Source organism: Corvus cornix, chromosome 8, assembly GCF_000738735.6.
Source record: "Corvus cornix cornix isolate S_Up_H32 chromosome 8, ASM73873v5, whole genome shotgun sequence".
NCBI classification, from domain to species: domain Eukaryota; kingdom Metazoa; phylum Chordata; class Aves; order Passeriformes; family Corvidae; genus Corvus; species Corvus cornix.
The window spans coordinates 31,499,276-31,511,641 of record NC_046338.1 but is presented as its reverse complement, the minus strand read 5'-3'; the positions used below and the strand labels follow the sequence as shown (position 1 = coordinate 31,511,641).

Below are 12,366 nucleotides of genomic sequence, written 5' to 3'. Positions count from 1 at the left end.
CTTGCAGGATCCAAATCAATGACGCCAAATACAAATCAGCATTTGGAAAAGAAGTGGAGGTCTGAAAATTGGAAACTTGAGAATCAAGTGACGTTTCAATGGGAAATTTCAAGGAGAAATTTGGTAAAAACTAACCCTTCGAGATTATCACAGTTCAGAAGGAACTGCAAGCTGTGTGAAGGACTCAGCTCCACACTGTGGCAGAGCCCCCTACCCCTTTCTTCACTCAGCACCCTGTTTGGATTAAATATTCCCGTTAATCCCAGTCTCCTTGGAATAAAAACCAGTATATTCCATGTCCAGGGATCAAGGTGCTTCCCCTGGTGCTGATGTTACAGAGTGCAAATGTGAAAATAAACCGAAGAGAAAAGAGCTGCTCAGCCCAGCAGCCTTACCGGAACACCTCGAGAGGGGCAAACACAGTGGAAATGATGTCCGCAGCGTAGGGGAAGATCTGCATGGAAGTGAGGGAGATCTGGATGGTCCACGCGAAACGCAGGATGACATCTTCTACAATGGCACAGTAGTAGTATGCCTGAGGAACAACAAGGACAAAACAGCTCAACAAACACCTTCTGCACCGAAAAGACCTCATCGGGTCTTCAGGAAGCTACAGAATCTGCTGCGCCATCTCAAGCAAAATGAACAGAAATGATCTCTTGGAAACAAATCACCTCTACTGCTGGACAATCCCAGCCTGTAACATTCAAGTGCTCCAGTGGTCAACTGCAACATGCTCTAAACTCAGCAAGTTTAGTTCAAACGTTACAAGCCTCTCCTAAGGTAAGAGCAGGCTGCATACGCACTTTCTGTGGGTAGACAATTCCTTCTCGGAGAAAGGTATTTTCACCAGCATTTTTGTCAAAGAGACCCCAGTCCATCTTCAGGTCCCAAATGAGGGTATAGCAAGAGCTGATGAAACAGAAGATAATCCACAGGTAGAAGAACACTTGGGTGTCACTGTGGTTTTTAGCTGGAAAAGAGAAGAACACACTTCTGTAGAACTGAGAGCACATCCCTTCTTAGAACAGCTACAAACTGCCTGATTTGAGCAGTAGAAATCACTTCTATAACCCAGGTTCTGGGAAAATACAACTAATACCAATATGAACTGAACCAAACCAAAAGCCTTAGCAGAACCTGTTTTATATCGTTATTTAAACTCCACTTTTACCTCATTCAGCTTTTAGCACTTGGGGTTGAAATTTACACTAGTATTTGGAACAGGCTCCTGGGGCAGTGGTCACAGTCCCAAGCCTGACAGAGTTCAGGAAGCATTTGGGGACCACCCTGAGGCACATGGTGGGATTCTTGGGGATGGTTCTGTGCAGGGCCAGGAGCTGGACTTGATGATCCTTGTGGGTTTTCACTCAGGATATTCCGTGATTTTTATTTTCCTGGGCTCATGGCAGAGCTGCTGTTCTGGCTCCCAACAGCAGGTGGAAGCTGAGGGCCACTTTTCGCAAAGGACACGGGCTCGTACAAAGGATAGAGCCGTGAGGCAGTACTCAGTCAGGAGGGTTTGGTAAGAAAATATTTTCGTTTGTCTTAACATAAACAACTGTGAATGAGTGCGCTAAAAGCCTGAAGAGCATGGGCAGTACAGGAATCACCACCAGCCATTTCAGAGGTCGTGGTGGCAAGGGAAAAGGCAGCCATTTGTACATTAATATGTACATTAATATGTACAGATCCTAAAGCAGGCTCTGTAGGGAGTTTTAAACACCCACACAGAGCTCCTCTTCGGAAACAGAAGACTGTGGGCCCACCATCTGCCCACCCGGGGATATGTTTTTCCAACTAAGTTGTTTCCCACTCCCCCCTGAAAAGGTTACACTGCTCTCAATTCGGCTACAATTCCCTACGTCAGCTGGCTAGGGAAAACCAAACAGATCTGGTAATTCTGTTTGCTTTTGAAAAGCTGGCTCAAAAAATTCATACAAATAAAACACATTATGATGCTTTGGAAGGCTGAGACATTTTGCACCTGGCTGCTGCTGGCAAGAATCTCTCCTTTCTGTGCAGCCTCAGCAACTGCTCATTCACCGATTCTCTCTAACAAAGCAAATAACATTTCCAATACAAAAAAGTGTTTTCAGCCCAAACCCAACGCCACACTACGTGACAGCACCTTTTCCCATATTAGTGGTTTAAAACAACAGAATCCCTGCAGCTGATCAGCCAGGGAGCAACAGGGCAATTTGCCCTCTCCTTCCCTCTCTATTTCCAGCAATTATGGTCTAAACGTAACGCAGCAATCCGATAAAATTAATGGAGGTGAAAATGAGAGTACATTCCTCCCATTATGCCTTTCAGGCTTCCTGGGCATGATGTGCAGGATATAGGTCAAATCCACACGCTCCTTCCCCTCTCTGAACACCCCCCTCAAGGCAAACCTCTGAACGCCGCTGATGCAGCAAAGCCTGCTTTGCACCGGCGGTGGAGGAGAAGGGCACGGCGCCGCTGCAGCTCCCAGGTCTGCTTTGGGGCAAGGCTGGAAGCCTTTGAGCACACCCCCATCGTCATCTTGACCAAGACACGGGTCCAGCATCACGTTCCTGGTCCCTGCAGAGCCGTGACGTCACCCGGGAGCAGCGCACATGTCCTACGGAACGCGGGCTCGGGTGCCCAGGTACCTCACACACTGCTGCTGCTGCTGCTGCAAACAGCCTCTGCCAGGCTATTTATAACAGTGCAGCTGCCCACAGAAGGGGACACAGGTGAGGATTTTGGAGCTTAGCAATGAGGGTGGCACTGCCAGGTTTCATTCCCCCCCCTCAGCTCCTCCAAAGCCTCCACGACATCATTTCAGGAAGAAAAGGCAGATGCTGACATTCGGTGACTCATGAGACACTAAGCCTGTTCTTTCCAGTATTATTTTTAGCTCATTAGATCTCCATGTTTAGTTCCCACTACCAGATCCTAAAGGATAATTCAGAGGCAGTTCATGGGTTGTATGTGCTTTCAAAGCACCTAAAATGCTCCAAAACACCCTGTGAGGCTGCGGTGCTTCCTGTCATCTTACGCTTGAAAGTTACATCACGCTGCTTTGGGTTTGGTTGTTTTTTTTCTTCCCTTAAGGACAGAATTCCAATAAACTGAGTCTTACTCCACACCTTCATGGAGCAGCCATGGAGAAGGCAGGGCAGCCAGCACCATCCCTGGCCTGAGCCGCTGTGCCCTGCAGGTGCAGGCAGAAGAGCAGGGAAGCATTGCTGGCCAGCTCCTTTAGAGTTCTATGCCTGTGGAGGGGATGGTGTGCCCCCTGATTATCATCTCCAAACACATAAGGGGCGAACAAAACTCTGCCCTAAGCTGGCAAATACATAGCAAGGGGATTTTAAAGGTTCTCGCTGCTTAAACCTAAATTGCAGAATGGCTCAGGTTGGAAGGGAGAGTGGGTCACCTGGTCCAACCTCTCTGCCCGAGCAGGGTCATCCCAGAGTGCGTGGCACAGGCTCTCATGTGCAATTACAGAAAGAAGAACTGGGAAGAAAAAGGCCCAAGTGAGAAATCTAATCTCACCAATCTCAAAAGGATGTGCTTGCTTTTGGTTAAGTTATCCTGGGCTCAGTTCCCTCTCCCTGCCTCTATCTTTGCAGCAGCCTTTTCAGTGGCACCTGGGGTCACGCTGCTGGCTCCTTGCTCCTGCTCCCTTTCTCACCAACCAGCTCTGCAATGCATTCAGCTCCTGAAAAAACTCATTAAAAACCCAAATCACTCCCTGGTAAAATGCCCTAATCAGAACTAGCCTATTTTCTTTAGTCTTGGCCTCCAAGTCCTTCCTTTAATCACTTCTCCTCCTTTTCCTCCTGCCTGCAGTTCTGCTTGATACCTTCCTTCCTTCTGTCCTCATTGGTATTCAGCTGGTGTACAGAAATATGTTACTGCTCCAGGCAAGCAATTATAGCTGGGTCTCTGCTGGCTGGTCCTAGCAGCCCTCTTCACTGCTGCTCAGGGGGAGAGAAAATCAAGGCATTCATATTCTGCCCAGAGGCTCCATCAACTCCTGGCCTGCCGGTTTTCCAGGAGCAACACAGAGCTCTGCATATTTATGATGATGTCAGGGTCTATTTAAGCAGGAACTGTTTCATCCTGTGTGTTTTTCCTTTGTTTAATGATGTGCTCAAAAAACCATGAGAGAGGGAGAGAGTCTCTGGATGAGAGAAGCACTCTGGACACCTGGCAGATCTCAACCTCTCCAGGAAGGAAAGAAGAGGAAGTTTCCAATAGCCCTGGCACCAGTGACATCCACCCAAGAGAGGCACAAAGCACCTTCCTACTCCATGCTCCAAAGGGCACCACGGAGCAACTTCCTGAGCTACTCTGGTATTCAAAGCAGCACGAGCAGGACAGAACAGCACCAGCACAAAACCTCTGAAGCTGCAGCTCTAACCCTGAGGATGGGCTGATTTCAGTGTTCACACTGCCGTGTCTGCAGCTTGGAGGTGTGCAGTTATGTCAGAGGCTATCTGAGTCCACAATGCCCGGCTGCCTCTGCTGGCCACGAAGCCTGTGGGAAGCAGCATGCCACGGGAGCTGTTTGCAGCCTTCACCACAGAATTTCCATTAGCATCCTCAGTTTACCCTGTAACATGCAATTCCAGCAGATAGTCTACACAAATACACCTCAAATTGCTCCAGAAGGTCAACTAGATAAATAATGGATGGCTTCCACCTTTGAACTGAAGCTGTGAATGGCCGCAGTCCCAGAAACAGCCAAAGGCACTTGCAGCAGCAGAATTTACTGCCTGCAAAAACTGCTGATAGACAATATCGTGGATCCCCAAACCAGCCCCAGAGGCCACAGTATCTGACTGGCATTCTGAGGGAACACTGCTCTGCAGAAATTCCAGCCCCTTCAAAACACAGGCAAGAGGAAAGGTTGCTTTCCATCAAAGAGAGACAGCGAGTGCTCTCCCAGTGCTGTTAATATTGACTTTACCTCCAAAGAATTCTATCTGTTTACCCTACTGAATTATTCCGGGGAATGTAAACACCATATAGTATTCAACACAGCAAAAATCAATGCCATGTATTATTGAAGGGCTGGATAAGAACACAATGGGCCTCGATAAGCATTCCTGGCGTGTCACCCAGCGCGGCTGGCCACGGGTTGTGCTGCTGGGGAGCGCTCTGATAAAAGCTGGAGGAAGCAGGAGGTTATCAGGGAACACAGTCAGGTAAGCCTGCTACATCAGGCAACACCGACCCAGCCACAGCGACTCTTCCAGCTGAACAGCTCTCGGTCCAGGCTCGCCAAACCCAGCCTCAGTCACAGATTTAAGCAGCAGCAGAGCACAAATATATTTAGTGCGCAAGGCAAGCGCAGCTCTGAGCTGGCCTAGCGATGGTGTGTGCCCATTAACTCCATCCCCGCACACCACAGAGCAGGGTGACAGCCAGAAGTGACTTATCTACATAAGAGCTGCCATCAGAGTGACATCCCCAAGCATTTGCCCGACACCTCAGTGCTCGAAGCGCAGCATTACCTCTCCCCTCAGTAATTAGATATCTTAATGAGCAGGTAGTGCTGCCTTTCTGCCCAGCCAGCATGTCCCGCTGTTTAGCACTGATCAATGGCAGAGCCAGGACATGACAGGGGACTTAATGCAGTTAAAAGGCAAAAATAACCCACAGGAGCACACGCAGGACTCACCGCCGTGCGCTGATGGGCTCTGCCAAACACCGACTCTTCCGTAAGAGCCTTTCCTTGCACGGTGCAAACCTCTGCCATCACCTCCGGGCACAATTTAAGCAAAGCAGCAGCAAAGAACTGTCAAGAGGCAACATCTCATATCTTCTTCTAGCTAAGAGTCTACGTTAGTAGAGCAGGGAAATCCCAAAATCATGTTTGGATTAAAAACCCTCTGCAGGTTTGCATTGGGTTTGTAGGACAAAATGGCTGTGTCTGATTTCAAGACAGGGCAGCAAACCCATGGCTTGTACCTCACAAACAGACAAGTGTGATTTAGCTGCCAACAGGAGGGAGCGCATCAGTCATGGCTGAGATTTGAGCTGGTTCTTCTGGTGCCTTCTGTAGCTTTTGAGAAGTGTTCTTAGGGACAGTTTAATTGCTACCTTGAGACGGATGGGATTTCCAATCCAAGTATTTGCCAGGAGTCTCACTAATAAGAGTATCTGGATTCACAATTAGAAATGAATAGCATGGTAATCAGGGCCTTTGATGGACAATTTAGGGATGGGGACATAATGTCATCTGCTACCTCTATAGTGCTTTGACATCCAACAGCAGATTCTTTCAAAATTTACTTCTTTTAAAAGCAACCAAAAAAAAAAAAAAAAAAAATGATTACATCTCCTATATTTCTGCACCACCAGAGTCCAGACCTGTGTGTATCTGACAGGAAGATTGCTTGTAATGCAGTCACTTGCTTTTCTTAAAATGTTCCATCAAAAAACAGGTCAGGCTTTCCCCCTTCAGTGCCTGTGAAATGAAGGATCGTAGGTCACCCTTTTCACTTACACCTCATTCATTAGCATTCCCATTTCCCCAGCCACCTTTAACACAAAGGCATAATAAGTGACACAACGGTACTCTTGGTCCACTTCCCAAATCCCAACTATTAATGCCCATCTCCTCTGAGCTGAGGAAGCAAACGCCGGGATCACGGAGCCGTGGGGTGCCGAGGTCACCAGCGATGTCCCGCTCGACATTTGCGGACCTACAAAGCTCGGCAAGGCTTCCCAGTGGGATTTTATGCCTCGTTTGTGCGCAGGGGGAGGTGGCAGTTGTCCAAGTCACTCTGAATTTCCATTCCCAGGCTCCCCACGGAGCAGGGGTTGCTGTCCCCGCACTCCTTCTCCGCTCACTTACCGCAGGCTCACCGGCACCTCCGCCCCGGCCAGGCCGGTCCTGCCGCAGCATTCCCGGGATACTCCTCACTCTGCCCGGCTCCACCCCAAAGCACCATCCCCAGGATGGGTGTCTGAGCAACCAGATGAGCTAACAGGAAACCAGGAGAAACCAGGGTGCCACAGAGCCCCACGTCAAAGCCGGGAGGAGGTCAGAGGCCAGGATGGAAATGTTTGCCCACGGCAATGCCTCCCAGTTGCTCACTAATGACACTGCCGCTGCTCTGATGGAAAGGATCAGAAAGACTGCCTAATGAACACAACTCATTACTGGAGGCCTCCTGGGCATGGGATGACAGGGTTTCAGACAAAAATTCATCCTAGCTCACAGCAATGTGACAGACGGTGCATGTTTTGGCTCCGAATAATCATCCTGGTGGAGTTGCCAGCGTGCTGTGCTAGGGGAAGCCGTGTGAAAACGGCAAGTATTAAGAAAGAAGCCAGTTAATCCCATTACAAAGTTTGTTTTACTTCAAGAGGTCAATCCAAGCACTCTGTAAGGCTCTTGTGACACCTAAATCAAATGCTGACAGCTCTTTCAGTGCTGAGGAAGAGGGTGAGACAGGGGAGGTCTTGTACCAACACAGAAGTGAGGGAACAGGATCTCACAAATGCTACTTGCTTCATTCTTCTGTGATTTTTTTTTTTAAAGTTTCATGCTTACAAAAATTCTACATGTTCACTTACTTTGCCCTGTCCCACCCCCTAAAAATGAAATTATCTACCTCAGCTGGGGGACTACACACCGTTGTGCTGATGTCATTTTAGTCCCAGTTCTCACATCACCTCACTGTCTCCTGCTGTAGGCATGTAGGATCACAGTGCTTTATTGTCCCACCTACCAGCAGTCTCACACCACGGGGGCTGCAACCTGCAGCTTCTAACACAGGAATGACAAGGGCTAAGTGACACAACCCACCACCCGCAGAGCTCAGGTGCAGTCAGGTGCAGCCAGGTGCCTCCTGTGGCCCCCAGTGGCACAGCTGGATGTCACCCAGCCTGTCCCCCATCCTGCTGTGCATCACCATCCTTCCCCTGGAAGTCAGAGCCCTCCTCAGGGCCCTGCATGGGGACGGAGCGTGGCAGCAGCAGTGATCTGTTCCAGCATGACGCGCGGTCACCGCTGGGAGCGGCTCAAGACATCGAGATTAATGAGGAGTGGGCAGCAGGTACGAGAGCTGGGAATCTTCCGTGGCATTTCCCAAAAGCAGCACACATTTCCCATTCATCTTCCTTGGTCAGACCTGGCTGAACCTCTCTATTAATGAGGGATGGTCCAACACCTTCCTGCAAAAGCCACTAATCGCAGGATGGCTCCCGCCTCGGCACTCCACATCCCTATTCCTTGGCCCTTTTCTCTTAGGGCTGCCTTTAAAAATCATAAACTACACATCACTGCAGAGAAGGCTGTTTCTGAGGTGATGGTGAGAGCACGGACAGAAGCGCTGCTCTTCAGAGACAGTCCTGTTTAGTTAACTTCTGTATTTTTAATTACTGCCAATTTCCTGGGCTGCTTAATGAGAAAGTGCATGGCAGTTCCACTATCTTAGACCGAGCTAGGGCCCTCCAGGGCACCCCAAGCCAATGACAATTGGTGTTCAGCAGGCTCATTTGGAGCACCTGGAAAAACCGTGGGAGCAGGATGGAAGAGGAGATGCTTACTCCAGTTTCCAGGCCACACGGATTAACTTTGGAATACTTCAGAGGTTAATGAATAGCAGGATACTACTCAGACCACAAGGATTTCATTGAACGAGGTGTGGGAACCAAACTGACCATGTCCATAAACCATCCAGCCTTTCAGTTAAAGGATACAATCCCACACAGCCGATTTTAACCCAATAGCAAGGCAAACAAAAAATGGTCACGCTGAACCAGCAAATCCCACAAAACAAGAGAATTATGAAAGAGAGGAACTCAAGAATCTCAGTTCTTCAGGCACAGAAGCCAAATCTGTATTTTGTGTGAGCCAGGTATTTCCAATGACACCATGTGAGCAAGAGGCATCAAGGTGAGGAAAAACCGTCAGCAGCAAAACCATGATGTCTCATTTTACAAGGAATAAAGCTGGAGCATAAATCATGACTAAAGCTTAGTGAGTGACCAGCACTCCTTGAGTGGCACAACACAACTGTTTCTTAGAAGAACTGAACACCAGAATATAACAACCCTATCTTACACAGCCTGAGTGAGGAGTGAAACCAAAGCTGGCTATTCCAGGTATGTCAGTGTGCTCTCCTTAATGCAAGTACAATTTACACAGGGAGGATGCCCGTGGATTTCCCTCTCTGGGATCCCCTCAGTGAAAGTAGGACATGGACCTGCTGGGAGTGGATCCAGAGGAGGACATGAAGATGCTCAGAGGGATGAAGCACCTCTGCTATGGAGACAGACTGAGAGAGCTGGCAGTGCTCAGCCTGGAGAGGTGACCAGATGGCTCTCGTGAAGCCTTAGAGCCCCTCCCAGTGCCTAAAGGGGCTCCAAGAGAGCTGGAGAGGGACTTTGGACAAGGGCCTGCAGTGACAGGACAAGGGGGAATGGCTACAAACTGACAGAGGACAGGGTTAGATTAGATGTTATGAAGAAATTCTTCCCTGTGAGGTTGGTGAGGCCCAGAGAAGTTGTGGAACACATCCCTGGAAGTGTCCAATGCCAGGCTGGATGGGGCTTGGAGTGACCTGGGACAGTGTAAAGTATCCCTGGCCATGGCAGGGGGTTGGAACTCCATGATCTTTAAGGTCCCTTCCAACCCAAACCACTCTGTGATTGTACAAATGCTGTGATAAGCCGGGCTGAAGTGGGAGCTGCTTTACTGGTGCATTTGTCAAGCAAAGCACATCTGCTTTTGGCAGAGTGAAAGCACAGCAGAAAGCAGCTGCGTGTCGAAACAACGCCGCTCTCGGGGTGAATATTCCGCCGCAGGCTCGGGCTTAATCATCTGCTTCCCCAGCAGCACGCAGGTTTCCGTAGGGATTAAATAAAGCAATGTATTACTCTGTTGGCTGGCTCTGGGGGAAGCTACTCAGCACTGGCAGGGAGCTTAATGCCAGCACCAAGCTCCTTAGTGCAAAGCAAGGGTGGGAAAGAGGGGACAGAGCAGGCAGGGACCGGTGGCACCCCGGTTGCCAGGTAGCTTCGAGTTACAGCCATGCCTTATTTGCCTGGGCAAACACACCCCGCAGCACCATATTTACAGAACACAGCCTTTGCTTCCCATTCCTTTGGGAGATATAAAAATACTGAGAATTCCTCCTCGGGGAGCTCAGCAACAGTTGTCCTCGTGTTGTTGCTGTCGCCCCTGAAACGTGGCTGTGTTTGTGAGCCGTGCTGGAGTCAGCACTTGTCTACACCACCACTGCTTGCTCCAGTCTTATGTTCTGGGATAGCTCCTCTCCCTTCTGCTTCACTAATCCCAGTGATAGCTGAATATCAAGATGACACCTTGGAGCCACCCCTGTAAAACTGGTCTGGTCCCAGAGCAACAGGATTGCAAGTTTCAGAGCAAAAATCGAACAGAATTCACTTTGCTATCTTAGCAGTCTGACATTCAAACTGCAATTAGCAGAGAAAATTGCACCCTGCATCTAAATCCAAGGGAAGGAAAGTAAAGAAATGGCTGCTCTGAGGGAAGAAAGAATCGGAATTATGCACTGCCTGAGCAGTATGAATTATTAGACAGGGATATTTTGGGGAAACAGACATTTGTCAAGACCCCACAGTATACATGGTGCTGCTTGGGGGGAACCTTCACTGCTGGAGGTTTGGAGTAGGGAATACCACGCAAGAGTAGAACAGAAACATCACTTAAACATAATAAGGTGGCATTTGTATATTTGTTTAGTTCAAGTTGTTTTCCAGCAGCAAGCACAGGAAAACACAGAGAGCTGTCAGTGCACTGTGTATGAATTAGCTGCTTTCCACACCAGCAAACCCTCCCAGCCACACAGTCTGTCTTCACACTGCTGGCAGGCACAAGCTAAAACCTGCAGAGCAGCTACAAATTGTCCAGTGTTCAAATGAAGGGAGGAAGATGAGACTCCTCAGAGGGCTGTGACGTCCCCAGGTCTCCCAAGTGGAGAACAGGCACTGGTGTCCATTACCTGACCTCCCAAGGAAAGGCCATGGATTACCCTCTTCTCCTGGCAGCCAAAAGCTGTCATTCCAGAGATGTAAGTCATAGGCTTGCAAGCACAGGCATGGGGGACTGTTTAAATAAAACTCCTGATACCACAGCAATTAATAGGTCTGTTACTGAAATTTAGAGCAGGTCTGAGGAGCAAGGATCCTCACCAATTTGACACCAGTTTTGGGCAGCGCTTTCTGAAGAGCACACAGCTCCCCCAACAGATGTTCAGTAGGTAAGAGATGGGTGTTTGCTATCCTTGGGCAGACACAGAGGTGTGGGCAAGCAGCACATCCATTTTCAACAGTAGCATTATAACAACTTGCATGATAAACCATCTGATTCCAAGTTCCAGACAAACTGGGGATCTACGTAAAGCACTTCAATAAAATTGGCTCCTTAACAGGTACAGCACACTAGAAAGTGCATTTATGGCAGGATGAGAACAGGCTTACAGGGCTGAGGGGACATGCCAAGGGCTTTAGGCAGCCCTCTGAAAAGCCCAGCACAGTGACATTTACAAATCTGTGCTAACATGTAATTTCCAAAGGCCACAAAGCTTCCAAATTTTTTTTGTACGACACCGACAGCTACATGCCATTGACTACCACTGACAAAACCGGACAGACAAAAGCTGGGAGTCAGGAACATCTCACAGCACTTGGGACAAGGCTCATAAACACCTCATTACAGCCCACTCCCTGCCAGGCTGGGAAAGGGGACACCAGTTATGTGTGGCAGCGACCAGAACAGGGGTAGTAGCAACGCTGGCACAGATGAGAAACTTCAAGGGCAGTGGAAAGAGGTCAAACTCTTCAACAGGACATTTTGACAGAGGCTGGTTTTCCTCTTGGTTCCAGCCCTACCCCAACTGAAGGCTCTGGCAGTGTGTCCCCCGAGGGAGGCAGAAGCATTAGTCAGCCTCCCCAGAGCAGCTCTGGCTACAGAAGATACAAGCAGTGACTAGGAAGCCAGGCAATCCATCCGTGTCTCATCCCAGCTCTGGCAGGGGTGACTAACTGGACTGCAGGGCTGCAGAACGCCACTGAGTGAGCCAGTTAAAAGGGAACGGGCTCTGGGGACACGGCAGCGAGGGGGAGACGCGAGGGGATGCTCCTGGAGGATGCTCCCACACCAGCTCTCTGTGTACCCCTGGAGACAGAGCCCAGTTCCCAGCCTTCAGCCAGCTCGGGCCACTGCCCCTCCCTGACATTAAAATGCGAGGCCTGATGAACATCATCAGTGTGACTCCAGGCCCAGCTACGTCAACACAGACATTTCTTGGTCACGGGAAGGCTTCTAACAACCCTGCCACCCCTCCGAAAAACCCAGCATGTTAACTAGAATCATGCCTTCAACACTTCTCC

At 49.3% G+C, this 12,366-nt stretch overlaps 1 protein-coding gene across 1 annotated transcript in view; it reads right to left on the bottom strand.

Moving 5' to 3' along the window:
• The window catches only part of XPR1 (xenotropic and polytropic retrovirus receptor 1), a 110,502-nt gene that overhangs the window by 7,731 nt on the left and 90,405 nt on the right, over window positions 1-12,366 (bottom strand). Inside the window, exons 12-13 of the mRNA XM_039556269.1 lie at window positions 807-973; window positions 396-535 (exon numbers count right to left, since the gene is read on the bottom strand). Coding sequence (XP_039412203.1) covers window positions 396-535; window positions 807-973 — 307 coding nt within the window. The remainder of the gene's footprint in view (window positions 1-395; window positions 536-806; window positions 974-12,366) is intronic.